At 37.1% G+C, this 24,055-nt stretch overlaps 1 protein-coding gene across 1 annotated transcript in view; it reads left to right on the top strand.

Annotated features, from left to right (window-relative positions):
- Positions 1-24,055, top strand: part of PPIG (peptidylprolyl isomerase G (cyclophilin G)) — a 40,318-nt gene that overhangs the window by 8,319 nt on the left and 7,944 nt on the right. The window contains exons 6-11 of the mRNA XM_011988167.1: positions 1,996-2,006; positions 2,850-2,879; positions 2,970-3,109; positions 18,851-19,064; positions 19,834-20,001; positions 23,285-23,372. Coding sequence (XP_011843557.1) covers positions 1,996-2,006; positions 2,850-2,879; positions 2,970-3,109; positions 18,851-19,064; positions 19,834-20,001; positions 23,285-23,372 — 651 coding nt within the window. The remainder of the gene's footprint in view (positions 1-1,995; positions 2,007-2,849; positions 2,880-2,969; positions 3,110-18,850; positions 19,065-19,833; positions 20,002-23,284; positions 23,373-24,055) is intronic.

Raw genomic sequence — 24,055 nt, 5'->3', positions numbered from 1 at the left:
AAAAAAAAAAAAAAAAAAAAGGAAAGGATAGTTTACTGTAGCACCAGTAGTATGTAAATGCTAATTTCACCACATTCTCAACACAGTATTATAATTTATTTTCCTCTTTTAAATAAAATCTTTCCTGTGCTAACCAAAACTCTTATGTTAAGTTCATACAATCCTTCATATATATTCTCAGAATCTTCCCTCTAAATGTTGGTTTCTCCTCATATCTTCCTATTTCATAGGTATCCCTTCTTCTGTGTTCTGTTTTTTAAAGGAAATAACTTCAATTTTTAGAGAGCTTCAGTCTTAAAAAAATTTTTTTTGTGCTATAACATATAGAAGATTTGCCATTTTAACCATTTGTAAGTGTACAGTTCAGTCTTGTTTATAGTTATTTATTTTTTTGAGACAAAGTCTTGCTCTGTTGCCAAGCTAGAGTGCAGTGGCACAGTCATAGCTTACTGCAGCCTCAAACTCCTAGGCTCAAGTCATCCCACTGCCTCAGCCTCCCAAAGTGCTAGGATTATAGGTGTGAGCCACTGGGCGAGTCATGTGTATTAACAGTGTTGTACAACCATCAGCACTATTTCCAGAATTGTTTCATTGTTGCAGAGACTCCGTACCATTTCCCCTTTCCCCCCATCCCTGGTAACTTCTATGAATTTGCCTGTTGGACTATTTTATTTAAGTGGAATCCCACAATTTTTATCCTTTTGTATCTGGCTTGTTTCACTTAATGTTTCCAAGGTTTATTTATATTGTAGCATGTATCAGAACTCCATTTTTTTTTGAGATGGAATCTTGCTCTGTTGCCCAGCCTAGAGTGCAGTGGTGCAATCTTGGCTCACTGCAAGTTCCACCTCCCGGGTTCATGCCATTCTGCCTCAGCCTTCCGAGTAGCTAGGACTATAGGCGCCCACCACTACGCCTGGCTAATTTTTGTATTTTTAGTAGAGATGGGATTTCACCTTGTTAACCAGGATGGTCTTGATCTCCTGACCTCATGATCCGCCCGCCTTGGCCTCCGAAAGTGCTGGGATTATAGGCATGAGCCACTGCGTGTGGCCTGAACTCCATTTTTTTTTTTTTTTATGGCTGAGTAATACTCTGCTATATGTATATACCATGTTTCTTGATTCATCTGTTAGTGGACATTTGACTTGTTTTCACATTTTGACTATTGTGAATACTGCTGCAGTGAGCATTGGCATTTGAGTTTCTTTTTTTTTAGTTCTTTTGAACATATACCTAGGAGTGAATTGGTGGGTTATATGGTCATACTCCTTTTAGCTTTTTGAGAAACTTCCATACTGTTTTCCATAGTGGTTGCACCATTCTACATTCCAATTAGCAACGTACAGGAGTTTTTATTTTTCCACATCCTTGCCAGCACACTTATTTGCCACTCTGTGTGTATCTGTAAATTACCATGAAAGCACTACAAGCTGTAATTTTTTAATTTTGGAATTACAAATAAGTTTTAGTGAGCAGGCAGACTTGCAAATAAAGTTATCAGTGAAGTGGGGAACAACTATGTCTAAATGCAAATCATATATATGCATTGTGACTGTAACATGTTATATGAATACACATAGTGTACACCTAGGTTTTTACATTTCTAGGTGATTTTAGTGAGTTGAAATGAGTATAGTGTTACAATGAGGAAACAATAGTAGGTCATTAATTTTATAGTTAGATAAACCTAAAAATTCAGCTATAGGTTATACTTTTTTCAGTGGTATTCTACATGCTTTAATCAAAGATTAGCATAAATTATGCTCCTTTTTTCAAATTTCTAATAGCTTTTTGATAAGGTTTTTTTAAAATAACAAATCTTATAAAATGCTAATCTTTAATTTTCATACCAGTGTTTTTAGTACGTATTCGAGTAGCAGCCTTCTTACCTACGTAGCTTTATGGTTGATGGTGGGGGGATGGGATTTTGAAAAAATAACTTCATGTGCCAAAAAATGCTTATTTTAATTTTTGTCCCAATTCTTAATCCAGATCTCTTGCAGGTAATTAAAGAACTTGTAAACACTCAGTTGGGCACAGTGACTCATACTTGTAATCCCAGCACTTTCAAAGGTCAAAGTGGGAGGATCGCTTGAACCCAGGTTTGAGACTAGCCTGGGCAACATAGTGAGACCTGTCTCTACAAAAAATAAAAAAATTAGCCAGGCATGCTGGCATGCACCTATAGTCCCAGCTACTCAGGATGCTGAGGCAGGAGGATAGCTTGAGCCCAGAATGTTGAGGGTGCAGTGAACCAAGGTTGTGCCAGTGCACTGCAGCCTGGACAACAGCGTGAGACCCTGTCTCTAAACCAAAAAAATAAAAACAAAAAAAACTTATAAACACGATATAAACCATTTCTGTTCAAGTCCAACAGTATATGTCTGAGGACCATAAGAATATAGTCTGTGCTTAACTGTTTAAAATGTTAAGGTTGAAAAGCATTATGGTTAAACTCATACACTGGTGGAATTGTTTCATAAATTTTGATATGTCTGCATAGTAGAACATTATACAATTATGACTATTCAGTAAGAACTCAAGTGCAAGAAACATGAATGGATAGAAATAACACTGAAATGTCTATTTTAGTTACATAAAAGTTTTCAGCAGTAAGTAGGTATTGCTTTTATAATTAGAACAAGTTTGGTAAATACATTATGTGGAAAGCATTTTGCCTTCTGTTCTCCTTAAGATTGAGGTAATATGATTATATTAAGATAGCAGTTGATGTCTTTGTTTTCAACTTTGTTTCCAATACAGTTATTTTCTTTTTCTTTTTAGAGATGCTAACTTTGTTTTTCTCTGACTTTGTTTTTATTCTTCTATCTGATGACTTCCAAAAGAACAACGAAACCAACTCCTCATTTAGATGGGTAAAGATTATTTTATTTATTTTACAACCTGTTTTAAATTAACCTTGAAATAAGAAGCTTTTATTTAATAATTTTTACTTGACATTTTAGGCATCATGTTGTTTTTGGACAAGTAATCTCTGGCCAAGAAGTTGTAAGAGAGATTGAAAACCAGAAAACAGATGCAGCTAGCAAACCGTTTGCGGAGGTACGGATACTCAGTTGTGGAGAGCTGATTCCCAAATCTAAAGGTAAAACGAAGTACATATTTCTAAGAATACTTACACATACAAAATAAGCAGAGACATTCTAAATAGTTGGCATGAAATTCATACTCAAGCTGATATAAAAATGAGGTTTTTGTTTTAAAATGTATTTCTGCGCTTTTATTTTTTACTTTTTTAAGTTGACAAAAATTGTATATACTTACTGTGAACAATATGGTGTTTCGAAATATGTATACATTGTGGAATGGCTAAATTGAGCTAATTAACATATATTGCCTCACATAATTACCCCTTTTTGTGGTGAGAACTCTTAACATCTTAGCGGGGTTTTTTTTTTTTTTGAGACGGTCTCGCTCTGTCACCCAGGTTGGAGTGCAGTGGCATGATCTTGGCTCACTGCAACCTCCACCTCCTGGATTCAAGCAATTCTCCTGCCTCAGCCTCCCAAGTAGCTGGGACTATAGGCGCCCGCCACCACACCCAGCTAACTTTTGTATTTTTAGTAGAGATGGGGTTTCGCCATATTGGCCAGGCTGGTCTCGATCTCCCGACCTTGTGATCCGCCTGCCTCAGCCTCCCAAAGTGCTGGGATTACAGATGTGAGCCACTGCACCTGGCCAGTGATTTTCAGGAATACAGTACATTGTTATTAGCTGTAGTCATCACGTTATACAGTAGAATTCTTGAACTCATTCCTCTGAGCTAACTGAAATTTTATATCCTTTACCAGCATTTGTCCAACACATTCCCTTCTCTAATCCCATGAGAACCACTATTCTCTCTGCTTCTATGACTTCAACATTTTTAGATTCCACATGTAAATGAGATCATATGGTATTCGTCCTTTTGTGCCTGGCTTATTTCATATAACATAACTTCCTCTGGGTTCATTCATGTTGCTCCATATGACAGGCTGAATAGTATTCCATTGTGTATATAAACCACATTTTTTAAAAAATCCGTTCATCTATTGGTGGAAACAGGTTGATTCTGTATCTTAGCTATTGTGAATAATGCAGCAGTGAACATGAGAGTGCAGATATCTCTTCAACACACTGATCTCATTTCCTTTGGGTATATATCCAGTAGTGGGATTTCTGGATCATGTGCAAGTTCTATTTTTAATTTTTTTATTATTATTATACTTTAAGTTCTGGGATACATGTGCAGAACATGCCGGTTTATTACATAGGTATTCATGTGGCATGGTGGTTTGCTGAGCCCCATCAGCCTGTCATCTACATTAGGTATTTCTCCTAATGCTATCCCTCCCCTAGACCCCCCACCCCCAGACATGCCCCATTGTGTGATGTTCCTCTCCCTGTGTACATGTGTTCTCATTGTTCAACTTCCACTTTTGAGTGAGAACATGCAGTGTTTGGTTTTCTGTTCCCGTGTTAGTTTGCTGAGAATGATAGTTTCCAGCTTCATCCATGTCCCTGAAAAGGACATGAAGTCATCCTTTTTAATGGCTGCATAGTATTCCATGGTGTATATGTGCCACATTTTCCTTATCCTGTGTGTCATTGATGGGCATTTGGGTCTGTTACAAGTCTTTGCAATTTTGAATAATGCTGCAGTAAACATATGTGTGCATGTGTCTTTATAGAAGAATGATTTATAATCTTTTGGGTATATACCCAGTAATGGGATTGCTGTGCCAAATGGTATTTCTGGTTCTAGATCCTTGAGGAATTGCCACACTGTCTTCCACAATGGTTGAACTAATTTATGCTCCCACGAACAGTGTAATGGTGTTCCTGTTTCTCCACATCCTTTCCAGCATCTGTTGTTTCCTGACTGTTTAATGATCACCTTTCTAACTGGCATGAGATGGTATCTCATTGTGGTTTTGATTTGCTTTTCTCTAATGACCAGTGATGATTAGCTTTTTTTTTTCCTGTTTGTTGGCCACATAAATGTCTTCTTTTGAGAAGTGTCTGTTGATATCCTTCACTTACTTTTTGATGGCGTTATTTGTTTTTTTTCTTGTAAGTTTGTTTAAGTTCTTTGTAGATTCTGGATATTAGCCCTTTGTCAGATGGATAGATAGCAAAAATGGTCTCCCGTTCTGTAGGTTGCCTGTTCACTCTGATGATAGCTTCTTTTGCTGTGCAGAAGCTCTTTAGTTTAATTAGATACCATTTGTCAATTTTGGCTTTTGTTGCCATCGTTTTTGGTGTTTTAGTCATGAAATCTTTGCCCATGCCTATATCCTGAATGGTATTGCCTAGGTTTTCTTCTAGGATTTTTATGATTTTAGGTCTTATGTTTAAGTCTTTAATCTATCTCTTGAGTTAATTTTTGTATAAGGTGTAAGGAAGGGGTCCAGTTTCAGTTTTTTGCATATGGCTAGCCAGTTTTCCAAACACCGTTTACCAACACCGTTTACATAGGAAATCCTTTTCCCGTTGCTTGTTTTTGTCAGGTTTGTCAAAGATCAGATGGTTGTAGATGTGTGGCGTTATTTCCGAGGCCTCTGTTCTGTTTCATTGATTTATATATCCATTTTGGTAGCAGTACCATGCTGTTTTGGTTACTGTAGCCTTGCAGTGTAGTTTGAAGTCAGGTAGCATGATGCCTCCAGCTTTGTTCCTTTTCCTTAGGATTGTCTTGGCTATACAGGCTCTTTTTTGGTTCCATATGAAATTTAAAGCAGTTTTTTTCTGATTCTATGAAGGAAGTCAATTGTAGCTTGATGGAGATAGCATTGAATCTATAAATTACTTTGGGCAGTATGGCCATTTTCACGATATTGATTCTTACTATCCATAAGCATGAAATATTTTTCCATTTGTGTCCTCTCTTATTTCCTTGAGCAGTGGTTTGTAGTTCTCCTTGAAGAGGTCCTTCACATTCCATGTAAGTTGTGTTCCTAGGTATTTTATTCTCTTTGTAGCAATTGTGAATGGGAGTTCACTCATGATTTGGCTCTCTGTTTGTGTGTTATTGGTGTATAGGAATGCTTGTGATTTTTGCACATTGATTTTATATCCTGAGACTTTGCTGAAGTTGGTTATCAGCTTAAGGAGATTTTGGGCTGAGACGATGGGGTTTTCTAAATATACAATTATGTCATCTGCAAACAGACAGCTTGACTTCCTCTCTTCCTATTTGAATACCCTTTATTTCCTTCTCTTGCCTGATTATCCTGGCCAGAACTTTCAATACTACATTGAATAGGAGTGGTGAGAGCGGGCGTCCTTGTCTTGTGCCAGTTTTCAAAGGGAATGCTTCCAGCTTTTGTCCATTCAGCAGGATATTAGCTGTGGATTTGTCATAAGTAGCTCTTATTATTTTGAGATATGTTTCATCAATACCTAGTTTATTGACAGTTTTTAGCATGAAGCGCTGTTGAATTTTATTGAAGGCCTTTTCTGCATCTATTGAGATAATCGTGTGGTTTTAGTCATTGGTTCTGTTTATGTGATGGATTACGTTTATTGATTTATGTATGTTGAACCATTCTTGCATCCCAGAGGTGAAGCTGACTTAATCGTGGTGGATAAGCTTTCTGATGTGCTGCTGGATTCGGTTTGCCAGTATTTTATTGAGGATTTTCCCATCGATATTCATCAGGGATATTGGCCTGAAATTTTCTTTTTTTCTTGTGTCTCTGCCAGGCTTTGGTATCAGGATGATGTTGGCCTCATAAAATGAGTTAGGGAGGAGTCCCCCTTTTGGAATAGTTTCAGAAGGAATGGTACCAGCCTCTCTTTGTACCTCTGGTAGAATTCGGCTGTGAATCCATCTGGTCCTGGGCTTTTTTTGGTTGGTAAGCTATTAATTACCGCGTCAATTTCAGAACTTGTTATTGGTGTATTCAGGGATTCGACTTCTTGCTGGTTTAGTCTTAGAAGGGTGTATATGTCTAGGAATTTATCCATTTCTTCTAGATTTTCTAGTGTATTTGTGTAGAGGTGTTTATAGTATTCTCTGATGGTAGTTTGTATTTCTGTGGGATCAGTGGTGACCTCCCTTTTATCATTTTTTATTTTGTCTATTTGATTTTTCTGTCTTTTCCTCTTAGTCTGGCTAGCAGACATCTAGCCAGAATCTATTTTGTTAATCTTTTCAAAAACCAGCTCCTGGATTCATTGATTTTTTTTTTTTTAAGGGTTTTTTGTTTCTCTATTTCCTTCAGTTCTGCTCTGATCTTAGATATTTCTTGTCTCATGCTAGCTTTTGAATTTGTTTCTCTAGTTCTTTTAATTCTGATGTTAGGATATCCATTTTAGATCTTTCCTGCTTTTTCTTGTGGGCATTTAGTGCTGTAAATTTGCTTCTAAACACTGCTTTAGCTGTGTCCCAGAGATTCTGGTACGTTGTCTTTGTTCTCATTGGTTTCAAAGAACTTACTTATTTCTGCCTTAATTTCATTATTTACCCAGTAGTCATTCAGGAGCAGGTTGTTCAGTTTCCATGTAATTGTGCGGTTTTGAGTGAGTTTCTTAATCTTGAGGTCCAATTTGATTGCACTGTGGTCTGAGAGACTGACTGTTACGATTTCCGTTCTTTTGCATTTGCTGAGGAGTGTTTTACTTCCAATTATGTGGTCAGTCTTAGAATGAATGTGACGTGGTGCTGAGAAGAATGTATATTCTGTTGATTTGGGGTGGAGAGTTCTGTAGATGTCTGTTAGGTTCACTTGGCAGAGCTAGTTGAAGTCCTGAATATCCTTGTTAATTTTCTGTCTCGTTGATCTGTCTAATATTGACAGTGGAGTGTTAAAGTCTCCTACTATTATTGTGTGGGAGTCTAAGTCTCTTTGTAGGTCTCTGAGAGCTTGCTTTATGAATCTGGGTGCTCCTGTATTGGTGCATATGTATTTAGGATAGTTAGCTCTTCTTGTTGCATTGATCCCTTTACCATTATGTAATGCCCTCTTTCTATTTCTGATTTTTTGAGGAGCCTTCATTCGGTTTTCTAATAATGCCTATACTGATTTACATTCCCACCAACAGTTTACAAGAGTGTCCTTTTCTTCATGTCCTCTCCCTTGTTTTTGTTCTTTTTTTTTTTTTCATAATAGCCATTGTAACAGGTATGAGGTGCCATCTCATTGTAGTTTTAATTTGCATTCCTTTGATGTTCAGTGACATTGAGCATTTTTGCCCATATACTTGTTGCCCATTTGTATGTCTTCCTTTGAGAAATGTCTCTTCAGGTTCTTTGCCCAATTTTAAATCAGGTTGTTTTCTTGCTGATGAGTTGTTTGCATTCCTTATATATTTTGGATATTAACCCATTGTCAGATGTATGGTTTGCAAATACTTTCTTCCATTCCAGAGGTTGCGTCTTCACTCTGTTGATTGTTTGTTTGGCTGTGTGGAACCCTATTAGTTTGATGCAATCCCATTTGTCTATTTTTGCTTTTTGTTGCCTGTGGTTTTGGGGTCATATCCAGAAAAGTCATTGCTCAAACCAATGTCATGGAGCTTTTTCTGTGTGTTTTCTTTTAGTGGTTTTGCAGTTGCAAGTCTTATGTTTAAGTCATTAAACCATTTTTAGTTGATTTTTATATGCATTATAAGGGCCTGATTGTTTTTTTACATGTGGATATCTAGTTGTTCCAGCACCGTTTATTGAAGAGCCTGTCTTTTCCCCATTGTGTGTTCTTGGAAATTTTGTGTTTTTAACTGTGTTTTATCCTACTTCTCACTTTGTTTACCATGAAGTCAGTTAAGTTTTTCTGATTATTAACTGGCAATAATTTGCCCTTTTGCTTCCACTCAGTTTTTTGTTTTTTTGTTTGTTTGTTTGTTTGTTTTTTAACTGTAGTTGTCTGAATAACCTAGTAAGTAAATACTCTAGAGGAAGAGACTCTGGGGCTAGGTGGCAATCGAAGAGAGGAAGATAGATTGAGAAACTTTAAGGGAATAAATTATTTTTTCTTTAAGCGCTACTTAGATTCAGAAGCATCCTACATGTTTGAGAAACTTCTTTTATTTATACCAGACCATTTGATACTAACAAGACTAATTTGATATATTGTCTGAAATGGTAAGAACTTTAAATATTTTAAGTCTTTATATTTGAAATATGTGGCTGATACTATTTTATTACAGATGATGGGCTTGACTTCCTAAAAATAATGGAGATTACCTTCAAACCTGTATAGAAAGCAGTAAAACCTTAAACTAACTCTGTTCTTACTAATCTAGGGAATAATAATATCAGTAATTAGTTTCTTAGAGTTAGCACATGTGAGAGTCATCTATAATGCTTTCTGATTCTCACAGTAACTCTGTAGTATTATATATCCCTATTTTATAGACAAAGATAATCAAGAAGATTAAGTTCTTTGCTGTGTCAGGAAAAGAGACCTCAAACCCAAGTTCGAGAATTAGAGCTTTTTCTGTTACATGTTGCTGACTCATTAAAGTTTAAATGTCTTTAAAATTTCTTAAGAATTACCCTAAGTAGATCGTTCTCATCTCACCTTTTAGGTATACTGATTTCCTCTATAATATTTAGAAATAGGTACATTTTGTTTTGTTTTAATTTTAAAACACCCGAGATGGGCATAGAGAAGGCAAAATGATTATTTAAAAAAAATTTTTTTTGTCTGTATTCCATTTTTGAGTCTGCTAATTTTATTTTCTTCCATGTGATGTCAAATAAATATTTGCAGGTAAATTACTGCAATAAATTATTGCAGGTGTATGCTTCAGCTCATGGGATTTCTTGATGTACATGAGACCGATTATCCTTATTTACAAACAACAGGTGTAATGTATGCCTTTTTTCTTGAAGATTCAGTAAAAAACGAGATGTTGAGAATCTTTGAGTAATACGCTACAAATGCAATTATTTACATTTAAAAAATACTAAAAAAAAGTCTGTAGTGATAATTGTTACTTCTAAACCCTGAACCTACTGATGTTTAAACTTTAGAGTGTTTTTAGTACAGTAGGAATATTTTAGCTTAAGGCATTATTCTTCCCAAGTCATCTAGAAAATCTTCATCATTTATTCTCTACTTGACAACTAATTTAAAAAAAAAATACTTTAATCTTTAAGGACGGTTGTGTTAGAATCTGTTGCTTCCTTATAAAAGTTAAGTGGCCAGGCACAGTGGCCGACACCTGTAATCCCAGCACTTTGTGAAACTGAAACAGGAGGATCACTTGAGTCCATGAGTTTCAGACCAGCCTGGGCAACATTGTGAGACTCTTCTCTACCAAAAAAAAAAAAAAATTTTTTTTTTAATTAACTGTCTGTAGTCCCTGCTATTTGGGAGGCTGAGGCAGGAGGATCACTTGAGCCCAGGAGTTCGAGGCTGCAGCCTGGGTGACAGAACAAGGCCCCAGCTCTAAAAAATATATAAATAAATAAAGTTAAGGATGCTGTGTGGTTTATATATTCAGAAAGTGATTGAGGTAACAGAGTTTTTGGCCAGGTGCTGGCTCACGCCTATAATCCCAGCAACTTGGGAGACCGACGTAGATGGATCACTTGAGGTCAGGAGGTTGAAACCAGCCTGGCCAACATGGTGAAACCCTGTCTCTACTAAAAATACAAAAAAAAGTTTGCGTTTTAAACCATGAACAGTAATCATAGACTCTCTAATAAATTTGTTGTAAAGATGCTTTTGGTACCAAAAGGGCAGGACATGAATATTTGCCTAAAGGAGGAAGTAAATGAATGTAGCTCTTTATATATTACTTACATCTTTATAATGTGTTGTCATCTGAAGAAATAAATGATAGTTTTGCCTATGCCATTGGGGCCAGGAAGTTATGCTAAAAGTTGATGTTAGCATCCAACTGTATGTCCCTCAAACTCATCTTGCCCTTATCAGTTTCAGCAATCTGAGATTGGCCCTTTATTAATATGTATCTTCCCAGGAGTTTCTAAAAGGTCAGATTTGTTTTGAGCCAGGCCTCCAATGCCTACTCTGTTCTGGATCATACTATGAAAAGAGGAAAAGATCGTTAGTTTGAAAACACACACTTGGACTCCTGTTATTCCATAATCCTTCAGTTACCATTCAGAACATTGTTCAGGGTAGATTTTGTCATGCATCTTATATAATCTTAAGCAGAGCTATATCTTACATCCACTTTGTAAGTTTGATGGCCTCCTTAAAATAATTGGGAACAGTCAAAACGCATTGTAACATTGTGGTATTTATCATCATTATATTTAAAACCTTGTATGAGAGATTTACACCTCTTTTTTTTTTTTAACTTCCTGAAAGAAAACAAAAAGACTTCTGAAGAAATCTGACTGTCTTGGTCCGTCTGTATATGGTCTTTGTGAGTCTGGGCAATCAGTCTTCCTGGGCCTTTCTCTCTTTGCAATTTTGAGATTGGAGATCCTTCTTTTTGTGACTATTTGAGTGTGCCAGAGAAAATTCGAAGTCAGGGAGAAAAACCTTCCAGCAGATGCAGAGATGGAACACTGGAAGCTAATAAAAGCTGCATCCTCTGTAGAGGCTCAGCAAAGGGCTGTCAAAAGTCAGAGTGGAGGGTAGAGCACAGACGTACCTATATTAAGGTATTTCCTGGTTTTTCAGGAGCTGACGTGACCTCAGATCATGTTCTGCTCTTCAGAGTTCACTGCAGTTGTTAACCCATTTATGCTGGAGGTTGCAAGTTTTTTGTGTGAAAAATTGGATCTTGGCAGTGACCTTGAGAAGTAGAATATACATAACTCCCACAAGCTTAGCGTACCAATAATGGAACTAAGAGATGAGAGGATTGCTGTGTTACATAGTATACAGAAACACAAGAACAGAGTTGTGGCAACATGGCGGTAAGTAGTTGTATGAGAAGAAATGGCAGGAGGCAGATTGCCTGGCAATACAGAATGAATAGCACAATAGAGGAAGCAGCTGGTGAATCTTGTACTCAGGAGACAAGTGAAGAACACCACTAGAGATTCATTTTTATGGTGACAGAGTCCCATTTCAGTGTCCTTATTCTAAAAGTAATTTTGGCACTTTTATTGGAAAATAGTGGTATGTTAAACTTAGAAACAGTTTAGGAGATGAGACTTATAATGTGAAATGAAATTGTCTAAAGACCATTTTAGGAATACTTCTGTTCTTTATTTCAAATCTTATTTTGACGGTGATTTCAGAATTTGCTTCATTTTCAAGATTTCAAGTGAAATTTATTGGTGTAAATCTGTAGGTCTCAAATAAAAAACAAAGCAGCATTTTCTTACATTAGGTTTTTACAAATAAAATACTCTGGAGTTATTTCTGGTTTGGTTTTGAATTTTTTTTTTTTTTTTTGAGACGGAGTCTTGCTCTGTCGCCCAGCCTGGGGTGCAGTGGCCGGATCTCAGCTCACTGCAAGCTCCGCCTCCTGGGTTTACAACATTCTCCTGTCTCAGCCTCCCAAGTAGCTGGGACTACAGGCCCCACTACCACGCCCGGCTAGTTTTTTTGTATTTTTTAGTAGAGACGGGGTTTCACCGTGTTAGCCAGGATGGTCTCGATCTTCTGACCTCGCAATCCGCCCATCTCGGCCTCCCAAAGTGCTGGGATTACAGGCTTGAGCCACCGCGCCCAGCCGATTTTTTTTTTTTTTTTTTTTGAGACAGTGTCTTGCTCTGTTGCCAGGCTGGAGTGCAGTGGTGCAGTCATAGTTCACTGCAACCTCAAACTCCTGGGTTCAGGCAATCTTCCCACCTCAGCCTTCGAAATAGCTGGGACTACAGGTGTGCATTGCCATAGCTGGCTAATTTTTGTATTTTTGGTGGAGACAGGGTCTCACTGTGTTGCCCAGGCGGGTCTCAAATTCCTGGTTCAAGCTAACTTGACCTCCCAAAGTGCTGGGATTACAGATGTGAGCTATGGAGTTTCGTTTTTAACCTTAATATTATACTAGTAAGTTCAGTGACTAATTGATAGGGTTACATCACACCATACCCCCAAGTAATGGTCAGTGAAGATGTTTGGGAAATCATCCTACCTAATAATAAGCAAACTGTGTAATCTTTAAACTAATTAACCAGAAATGGCCCGAGTTGAGAGTGTTATTAATAACTCTCTGTAATTCCTTTTCATCCATTATGATTTTTAACTTGCATTGTGGTTTTTGCTTTTAGTACTATTTCATTTTACCTTAAGGATACTTACATACTTGTAATAGAAATGCTGAAATCAATTTTGTGTAAGTAGTTAAGCAAGAAGTAGGGTTTTGTTTTGTTTTGTTTTGTTTTTTGTTTTTGTTTTTTTTGAGACAGAGTCTCACTCTGTTGCCCAGGCTGGAGTGCAGTGGCGAGATCTTGGCTCACTGCAAGCTCCGCCTCCCTGGTTCACACCATTCTCCTGCCTCAGCCTCCCGAGTAGCTAGGACTAGAGGTGCCCGCCACCATGCCCAGCTAATTTCTTTTTGTATTTTTAGTAGAGATGGGGTTTCCCCATATTAGCCAGGATGGTCTCGATCTTCTGACCTTATGATCTGCCCACCTCGGCCTCCAAAGTGCTGGGATTACAGGCTTGAGCCACCGCGCCCAGCCGGAAGTAGGTTTTTTTGAAGAGTCAGCTGAAAACAGCTGTTGCCATATTTGGAATTTAAATTTTTAATTTGAAAATATTATAATTGAGACATTATTGTATATACTTATGGTATACAGCGTGATGTTACGATACATGTATACAATGCAGAATGATTAAATCAAGTTATTTAACATAGCTCTCACCTCAAGTAATGTTTTTGTGGTCGGAAATTTGAAATTTACTATCTCAGGAATTTTGAAATGTACAATACATTGTTATTAACTGTTCTCACCATGCTATGAAAGTAGATCTCACCAAACTTACTCTTCCTGTCTTAACTGAAACTTTGTACCCTAATTTTAAAAATTTAATACATTTATTTGGTTCAAAATTTAGAGAGTGTAAAAGGATAATCAGTGAAAATCTCTTTCAGTGAGTTTCCATTCTCACATTTTGTACATTATTCCACATGTGTGTGAATGTTGATCATGTAGAATGAATTTCCTGCAAATGGAATTGCCAGTTTACAGAGGTCATGCATTTGTAATTTGGTAGACACTGCTATCAGAATATAAGAGGATAAGTTGCCCTAAACCCTGTATAAAACTACTTATTATTGTAAACTCTTTCACCTTTGCCAGCCTAATGAATTTTTTTTTAACAAATACTAGTTTCAATTAGCATTTCTCTGAGGAATGTGATGTTTGGGTCTCCTTAAGAGCTATTTATGTTTCTTTTTATCTGAACTGATTGTTGATTCCTTTACCCCCTATTATTTACCATTCTTTTGTTCTTCCTTTCTGAAGTTCAAGTCGCCTCCTGCTTTTTCCTTTCTCTTTGGAGAACTTCCTTTAACCAATTTTTTTTTTTTTTTTAAGATTAGGTCTACTGGTGACAAATTATTCTAGTTTTCTGAAAATGTCTTTATTTCATCAGGGTTTAGGGAATGGTTTCAGAATGAAACTGTTCCACCTCAGATCATTAGGCATTAGCGTTTCATAAGGAGTGCTCAGCCTAGATCCCTCGCATGCAAGTTCACAATAGGGTTTGTGCTCCTTTAAGAATCTAATGCTGTCGCTGATCTGACAGGAGCTGGAGCTCCAGTGGTAAGGCTTGCTTGCCTGCCACTCACCTTCTCCTCTGTGACCTGGTTCCTAACATGTGACGACGGATCAGTACCAGGGACCATGGCTCTTCATCGCCATGTACTGACATTACGTTGACTATGTATATCGATAATTCTATTCAGTTAAATAATAGTTGTGACTTTGAGAAGGATACAGTTTCAGTCATATTCTCAATATGCCTTAATCATATTTTAAAATATAGTTTAGCACACACTTTGAAACTCAAGCCACAGTCTTACAGAATCAATATTGCTATTGTGATGTCTCCCAATTTTTTTTGCCTTTTTACCCTTCTGTCCTTTAATGCCATCTCTTTCTCAATTATTTTCTCTCATTTTTTTTCTGAGCAGACTTACACGAAAAGGAACGTAAATTAAATTTGCCAAATATCAAAAGAGAGGAACTTTTTATTTATTTATTTATATTTGAAATGGAATCTCAGTCTGTCTCCCAGGCTGGAGTGCAGTGATGCAATCTCAGCTCACTGCAACCTCTGCCTCCCAGTTCAAGAGATTCTCTGCCTCAGTCTCCCGAGTAGCTGGGATTACAGGTGCCCTCTACCACACTTAGCTAATTTTTGTATTTTTAGTGGAGACGGGTTTCTCCATGTTGGTCAGGCTGGTCTCGAACTCCTGACCTCAACCTATCCACCAGCCTTGGCCTCCCAAAGTGGTGGGATTACAGGCATGAGCCACTGCACCTGTACTTTTCATTTTATCATGTTATCTTGCTTCACTAAAATGTTCTCTTCAAAAGCGATGTGTAAATTAAATCATTGTTTATTAAATGTATTTAATACACTTGGTAAGTGGGCTTGCTGTTGTGTGGTATGGTTTTTTGTTGTTTTGGAGACAGGTTCTCACTCTGTTCCCCAAGCTAGAATGTAGTGGTGCAGTCATGGCTCACTGCAGCCTCGACTTCAAGTAATTCTCCCTCCTCGGCCTCCCAAAGTGCTGGCATTACAGGTGTGAGACACCATACCCCCGGCGACCTCCCAGGGTCAAGTGATTCTCCCCACTCAGCCTCCCAAAGTGCTGGGACTACAGGCGTGAGAAGCCATGCCCCTAGCCAATGGGGTTGCTTTTTTTTTTGTTTTTTTGTTTTTTAATTTCAAATACTAAATGGGCTTGCTTTTAAAGTATATCAACTGGGATGTATTTCTCATAGGAAAGAATCTCAATGCAAAATAAATAGAAATCAGAGCTGGTAATTAAAGATTTGTTAATTGTGGGGTAAAGAGTTACCATATTTTAACAAGTATATTTTATGTTTAAGTGTAGTATTTTTATTTTGCTTGCACAATTTTATGTTTTTATTTCATTATGAATTTCTTTGTTAGATTTCCTAAAAATTTGATCTTTCCCCCCCTGCATATCCCTCAGGTTTATTAGTTTAGCATATATAAGTAGATTTTTCAGATTATATGTTTTTACATACCCACTCTGTCTTACTAGCAGCATTGGTATTGGATTCAGGTTAACAGTTGGGCTCATGAGACAAAATTAGCTTCCCCAGGCACTAAGGCTACTTACCCTTAAGAAAGGATATAGGACAGGAAACGGCATGGCTGGTACATCAACAGCATAGAGGAGCTCTCATGATTTCCAGGCACAGCTTGCATATATCCCAAACATCTCACACTTGATAATGTACATGTTCCTTAGAAACACAACTGGGTAAGGAAGGATTACCTTAGTTCAGTGAAGCCATTACATCTACAGTCTGTTCAGATTTTATACCTTGTTCCCTTTCTCCAGTGCAGCAACATCTTATCAGTACTGGAAAAGCAATCTGGACAGTGAACCAGAAGTCCTTGAAGTTACAAGTAACTTCAGCCAGATTTTCATGTGTCTTGGGTTTAGTATATTCATATAAATTATCAGTTACAAATTTCAGGATGATTCAGGCACAGCAGCACACGTGCCTGTAGTCTTAGCTACTCAGGAGGCTGAGGGAAGGAGGATTACTTGAGCCCAGGAGTTTGAGGCCAGCCTGTGCAACACAGCAAGACCGCATCTTCATAAATATATAAGTAAATAAACAAGGCTAGGCATGGTAGCTCACACTTGTAATCCCAACACTTACAGAGGTTGAGGCAGGAGGATCCCTTGAGCACAGGAGTTTGAAACCAGCCTAGGCAACATAGGGAGAACTTGCCTCTACAAAAATAAAAGTAAAAAAATTAGCAGGGCATGGTGGCATACCCCAGTGTTCCCAGTTACTCAGGAAGCTGAGACAGAAGTATCACTTGAACCCGGAAGGTCAAGAATGTAGTGAGCTAAGATCTTCACTCTAGCCTGGGCAACAGAGCAAGACCCTGTCTCAAAAAAAAAAAAAAAAGACAAGGATAAATTTGCCAAATATCAAATCTTCAGATGTTCCTGAGGGTAAGGTGAGGCTAAAGGAAAGGTCACAAATCAGCTGTTAACCCTTTCAACTAAGGTTCTGTAACCAAACAGCCAACAGATAATCCAAAGATATATTTTCTTTGTTCTCCTTGACTTTTTATTATGGAAAATATTAATTTATACACAAGTGAATAAAATAGTATAACAAACACTTGTTCTTTACCTAGCTTTGGGAGTTTATTTATGGCCAAACTTGTTTTACCCATCACTAGCCACTTTTCCCTTTCCTATTACTTTGAAACAAATTCCAGGCATAATATTTTATCAATAAATGTTATTTCTAAAAGATGATTCTTAAAAACAATACCATAATGATACATACATACACATTCCTAAATATAAAATATCCTGACAGTGTTCAGATTGTAACTGTTTCATTAATGTTAATTAATTTTTTGTTGTGTGAATCAATCCAAATAAAGTTCAGACATTGAAATTGGTCTTGTAAGTTGTGTTTTGTTTTTTAATAAATTCTCTTGCCATCTTGTTTTATGTTTCCTTGAAATGTGTTTATCAAAAAAGGTAGATCATTTGTCATGCAGCGTTTTCTATAATTGAACACACTGGATTTTACTAATTGAATACTTACTATGTTATGTAATGTTGATCAGATGCAGTTGTGACTTGAAAAAATTCCTTTTAATGAAAACAGGAGTCACACAGGACTAGTTGTCTCAGTGTTCTGCAGCAGCCATGGGTTATCAGTGCCTCACAAGAAGTTGTAAAACAATGATTTTTGTTTGTTTGTTTTTGTTTTTTGAGACAGAGTCTCTCTCAATTTCTTTTTCATTTGTGCCTGGAATGCTTCTGACAAAGAGCTATTTCCCTTCATCTATTTCATTAGCAAGTGGTACAGTTTGTACCAGAAAGGTCGGATAAATGCTTTATACTTTATGAGTATCACTATGAACTAATGGATTTCTATTATAATCTGATATATTTCAATTTATTGTAGTTCTCATCTATATATCAATATTGTCCCATCTTTGGCGCCGGTTAGCCTCTTCAAATCCAACATGATTTGAATGAGTATATCTTTAGATAGGTCAAGCTCCTCCTAGTTTGTAGTATCTTCTTCTAATTCTTGTTGTATTACACCTTCTAGCTTTACTTACTTATGTTAATTGAATGATCCTTTAAACTCTGAGTTTATTTACCCTTTTTAAAGTTACGGCTTCCTTAACTGAAATAAAATTTCAATTTAAAATGACTTTTTGTAGAGTCCCCAAAACATTCTGTTCATCATGGGCAATTGACTTCCCTCTGTTATCAGTCTCCTCTTGAGCTAGATTTCTTAATTATTAGAAGACTGCTCAGGCATTGAAATATAAGCCCATGCCAATGAAATCAATTTCTTACCTCTCCACGTTTCTGTAAAGCAGTTTTTCTGTTATTTCCCCGCACTAGTTCTGCCAATCTTGATAATAAGAGGGGAAGTGGAAAACTACAAGATTAGAACGTGGGACTCTTCATTGTTATTCTGTGCTTTTAGAAAACTTTCTTATTCAGATGTTTGTTAACATTAGTTTAGCATTTTAGACTCACCTATTTTTTAAAGTTCTTTGGATTAATACATACAACTTTGACCGATGAATTCTGGAGATCTGGACTCTAATCCTGAGTCTCGACTCCTTTCCTGTACTTTCCAGTTCACATAGCTGGATGATCTAAGTGCTAAATACCGGACTCAGTGAGAATCTGCAGAAAATTTAAATCTCCTTCCACAAAGTTCGTCTAAAAATTGTTGATCAAAACCTTTTTGTTTTTATTAAAGTTAAGAAAGAAGAAAAGAAAAGGCATAAATCATCATCATCTTCCTCCTCCTCATCTAGTGACTCAGATAGCTCAAGTGATTCTCAGTCCTCTTCTGATTCCTCTGATTCTGAAAGTGCTTCTGAAGAGAAATCAAAGAAAAGAAAAAAGAAACATAGGAAAAATTCCCGAAAACACAAGAAAGAAAAGAAGAAGCGAAAGAAAAGCAAGAAGAGGTCTTAATTTTACTTTTCTAATGCTAGCTTTATATTCTGATTCCATTTTTATAAATAAATCTGTTAGGATTTGGGGTCAATTATATGAAACTGTTAAAATAGTGAGAAATATAGCATGGAGCGTAAGACTTTTGATATTCTACAGTCTGTAGATTAAATTTTGGGTACGTTCATTTTCTTTTGAAACAAAACCTATCAGTTCATTTTTTTGTGTACTCAATTAAATGATGGTTTTGGTGTTACAGATTTGTATGTTTTGTAGGAGGATTATGGGATTCATGAAAATTGCAGAAAACCACCAATTGTTTTTCCTATTTTCAGTAGCTCTTATGATAGCATAAGGGTAGAAAGCAGATAATATCCGTGTATTTTACCTTCTTTTCCATTTTGTTTGAAATAATCAGTGTTTGTACTAAAACTTGTCTTCATCTGCCTGTTGCCTCAAATGCAATTAATTTCCATACCCATGTTTTAAAGTATTTTAAATTTATCAGAGCGCGTTGCCCACATAGTTTCATATTTTTTATCCGTTTTGTAGGAAAATATTTTTTGAGAGTGTGATAATCGAAACATTTTGTTTTGTTTGTTTTTTGATTGGTTAGTTGGTTTGTCAGAGGAATAGAAGATTTTTCCCATGCGATCACATCTTTGGTAAGGACAGGATGTTTATATTATAGTGATATAAAGGAAAGAAATACCAACAATTGGATATTTGCGTAAGGACATAATAACCAACTGTAACTTGTTTTGTGTGTTTCTGTTTGTTAAGTGCATCTAGTGAGAGTGAAGCTGAAAATCTTGAAGCCCAACCCCAGTCTACTGTCCGTCCAGAAGAGATCCCTCCTATACCTGAAAATAGATTCCTAATGAGAAAAAGTCCTCCTAAAGCTGATGAGAAGGAAAGGAAAAACAGAGAGAGAGAGAGAGAAAGAGAGTGGTATGTGAATGTGTATATTTTGTCTTACATGGTTTACCATAGAACTTTTCTTCTTTTTATTTTTATTTTTTTTATTTTTTATTTTTTATTTTATTATTATTTTTTTTTGAGGCGGAGTCTCCCTCTGTCGCCCAGGCTGGAGTGCAGTGGCCGGATCTCAGCTCACTGCAAGCTCCGCCTCCCAGGTTTACGCCATTCTCCTGCCTCAGCCTCCCGAGTAGCTGGGACTACAGGCGCCCGCCACCTTGCCCGGCTAGATTTTTGTATATTTTAGTAGAGACGGGGTTTCACCGTGTTAGCCAGGATGGTCTTGATCTCCTGACCTTGTGATCCGCCCATCTCGGCCTCCCAAAGTGCTGGGATTACAGGCTTGAGCCACCGCGCCCGGCCTTCTTCTTTTTAAAAAGTTTTTATTTATTTTAAACAAGATTTAATTGACCCCTTGTCCCAAGATTGAAATCTTTTTAATAAAATGTTCTTCTGCAAAGTTCTTTTTTGCCAACCACATAATTAGAAAGGTAAATTGACTTAAATTACAAGTAGATTGTGAAGTAGTTACACATAATAAACACTAATACAAAAAAGAGATGTTAAGCTGCATTCCAAACCAATAACAAGATACTGTTTAACCAGTAAAACAAGATAGTGTCTTATCATGTTATTTGTGTACATTAAACTTTTAAGCAAATAAGAACCTTGGTTTTTCAGTTAATCTAATAGGAAAAACTGCTGTTTTCCTTACTTGGTCTACAGTATTGTAATAAAAACTGATGTCATGTTCAAATCCTGAAAAAATTTTACTACGTAAATCTACATTATTAATATCTGTAATGCTAATTGTTCTTTATCAGTCATTTTAATAACTATGTCCAAAAGTAGAAAAGAATATTGAAATCTTTCTGTTAGTTGTGATCAGAAATGCATTGTCATAATACAAATAATAACATTCTTGGCCAGGCATAGGGCTCACACCTGTAATCCCAGCACTTTCGGAGGCCAAGGTGGGCAGATCTCTTGAGCTCAGGATTTTGAGACAAGCCTGGGCAACGTGGCAAAACCCCACCTCCACTAAAACAAAAAATTAGCTGGGTATGGTGGTGCACGCCTGTAGTCCCAACTACTCAGGAGGCTGAGATGGGAAAATCACCTGAGCCCAGAAAGTTGAGGCTGCAGAGTGCAGTGATCATGCCACTGAGCTCCAGCCTGGGTGATGGGAGTGAGACACTGTCTTTAAAAAAAAAAAAAAAATTCTGAGTAATCTTTCTATACTTCAATCCTTTCTATACAATAAAAATATAAAAATAGGATGTAGTATTTGAAACTTTGTAATTTTGAGGAGTTGGATTGAGTTAATTTTTCTGCTAGTATTGGAAAGGATGTTTCCAAGGAAATAAAGATTAAAGAAAAAGTATTTGAACAACTTTTCACATATCACTTACATGGATGTTGGTAATGTGCTAATTAAATCTTAACTGATGTACTATTTTTGGAAAACAAACAGCTTCCCTTTTTAGTATAAACCATGATATGAATGTTTGACTAATTCAGACCAGCTTGTCGTTGCTTAGTTCACATTACTTAACATTTCTGTATAGTTCTGTTGCAACTTTTAAAGGATAATAAGGTACTTTGGGATAAGATAATTTTAAAATTGTTCTCTCGACAGCATTAGCCCCTTCTGAGCTCTTCTACATTAATTTTTCTTAGCACTATCAAATTAGTTTCGTCTTAGTAATGAGTATATATAGCAGTATTTCTCAATAGGACATGATTGGCATTTCGAGGCAGGAAAGTTCTTCATGCTGACCACATTTCAAGGCCTTAGCATTTCTGCCTCCTGGGCCCTACTTACTAGTAGCACTCTCTGGTCATTCCATTTTGGCTTGATAACCACTGATTATACATTTGTCTTTTGTATCCATGGGGAATTGGTTTCAGGACCCCTTGCAGATACCAAACTATGTAGATGTTTAAGTCTCTTTTGAAAAATAACATAGTATTTGCATATAATCTAATATTCCCATATATTTTAAATCATCTCTAGATTACTTATAATATCTAGTGTGTTATGATAATCTATATAATAATATAGTGTAAATGCTATGTAAATACTTGCTTTACTATATTTGGGGGTTTTTTAATTTTTTTATTTTTTCAGTTGGGTTTTTTCCCCTTCAGATAGTTTTAATCCCTGGTTGGTTGAATCTTCAGATGTGGAACCTCCGGATACAGGGACGAACTGTATATAGAATTTTAAATTTGTTAATTTAAGATGAATAAAGCTGTATTCTACAGATTCTACAGGTTGTTTGTTTGTTTGTTTGTTTGAGACAGAGTCTCGCCCTGTCGCGCAGGCTGGAATGCAGTGGCATGATCTCGGCTCACTACAACCTCCGCCTCCCGGGTTTAAGCGATTCTCCTGCCTTGGTCTCCTGAGTAGCTGGGACTACAGGCGCGTGCCACCACGCCCAGCTAATTTTTTGTATTTTTAGTAGAGATGGCGTTTTACTGTGTTAGCCAGGATGATCTTGATACGCTGACCTCGTGATCCGTCCACCTTGGCCTCCCAAAGTGCTGGGATTATAGGCATGAGTCACTGTGCCTGGCCTAGATTCATTTTTATTAAAATCACACATCATGGGGCCGGGCATAGTGGCTGACATCTGTAATCCCAGCATTTTGGGAGGCCTTGGCGGGTGGATTGCTTGAGCTCAGAGGTTCAAGCCTGGGCAACATGGTGAAACCCTGTCTCTACCAAAAATACAAAAAATTAGCCAGGCATGGTGGTGCATACCTGTAGTCCCAGCTACTTGTGAGACTCAAGTGGGAGAATAGCTTGGAACCAGGAAGACAGAGGTTGCAGTGAGTCAAGATCACACCACTACACCCCAACCTGGGTGACGGAGTAAGACCCCGTCTCAAAAGAAATAATAATAAAGGACTTTTTTTTTTTTGAGACAGAGTCTTGCTCTGTTGCCAGGCTGGAGTGCAGTGGCGCAATCCCGACTCACTGCAACTCTGCCTCCTGGGTTCAAGCAATTCTCCTGCCTCAGCCTCCCGAGTAGCTGAGATTACAGGCACGTGCCACCACACCCAGATAATATTTGTATTTTTAGTAGAGACAGGGTTTCACTATGTTGGCCAGGATGGTCTCGATCTCTTGACCTTGTGATCCGCCCGCCTTGGCCTCCCAAAGTGCTGGGATTACAGGCGTGAGCCATCACGCCAGGCCAACAAAAGTTGTTTTTAAAATTGTGTTAACTTTCTCTTTGCTTTCTTCTAGTAATCCACCTAACTCCCAGCCTGCTTCATACCAGAGACGACTTTTAGTTACTAGATCTGGCAGGAAAATTAAAGGAAGAGGACCAAGGGTAGGTGATTCTTTCTCCCAGAGATCTTCACAATACTGCATTTGTCTTCCTTAAATAATTTTAGGGTGTTTCTTAAATATTATTTTAATGTGCAAGTAAGTAAAATTTAGGGGAGACGCAGACATTGAATTACATATTCTCTTTCTTAAACAGCTTCTGTATGTTGGTATTCACAACAGAAAATCCATGATATATAAATAGATTTTACATTTACATGGTATAAAATGGGATCGAGGTCTTTCTTGTCTCCCTTGTTACTTTGCAATCACTGTATTTCTATTCTTGTTAAAAATAAATAAAACTTAACCTTATTCTTGTATTTTATTCTTTTTTTATTTACTAGAGTGTCCTCATCAGAATTTAAATATCTTCTGCTTTCAAAACTTTATAGAAACTTGGCTACACTTTTGTGTCTTATGTCTTCACTTCCTACTTATTCCTCAAGCATTTCAGTTGTCTTCCACTAGCACTGTTCTGCTGAAAACAGCACTTGATGCATAATTAGCTCCATATCACAAAATCCAGTGGATCATTTTTAGCATTTTTAGTCTTCATCTTACTTGCTCCTTGTAATATTCTTTCCACATTTCTTTTTTTTTTTGAGATGGAGGCTCACTCTGTTGCCCAGGCTGGAGTGCAGTGACGCAATCTTGGCTCATTGCAACCTCTACCTCCCAGGTTCT

Source organism: Mandrillus leucophaeus, unplaced genomic scaffold (genome assembly GCF_000951045.1).
Source record: "Mandrillus leucophaeus isolate KB7577 unplaced genomic scaffold, Mleu.le_1.0 Scaffold324, whole genome shotgun sequence".
NCBI classification, from domain to species: Eukaryota; Metazoa; Chordata; class Mammalia; order Primates; family Cercopithecidae; genus Mandrillus; species Mandrillus leucophaeus.
The sequence above is the reverse complement of the archived record's forward strand: the minus strand, read 5'-3'. Positions and strand labels throughout refer to the sequence as shown.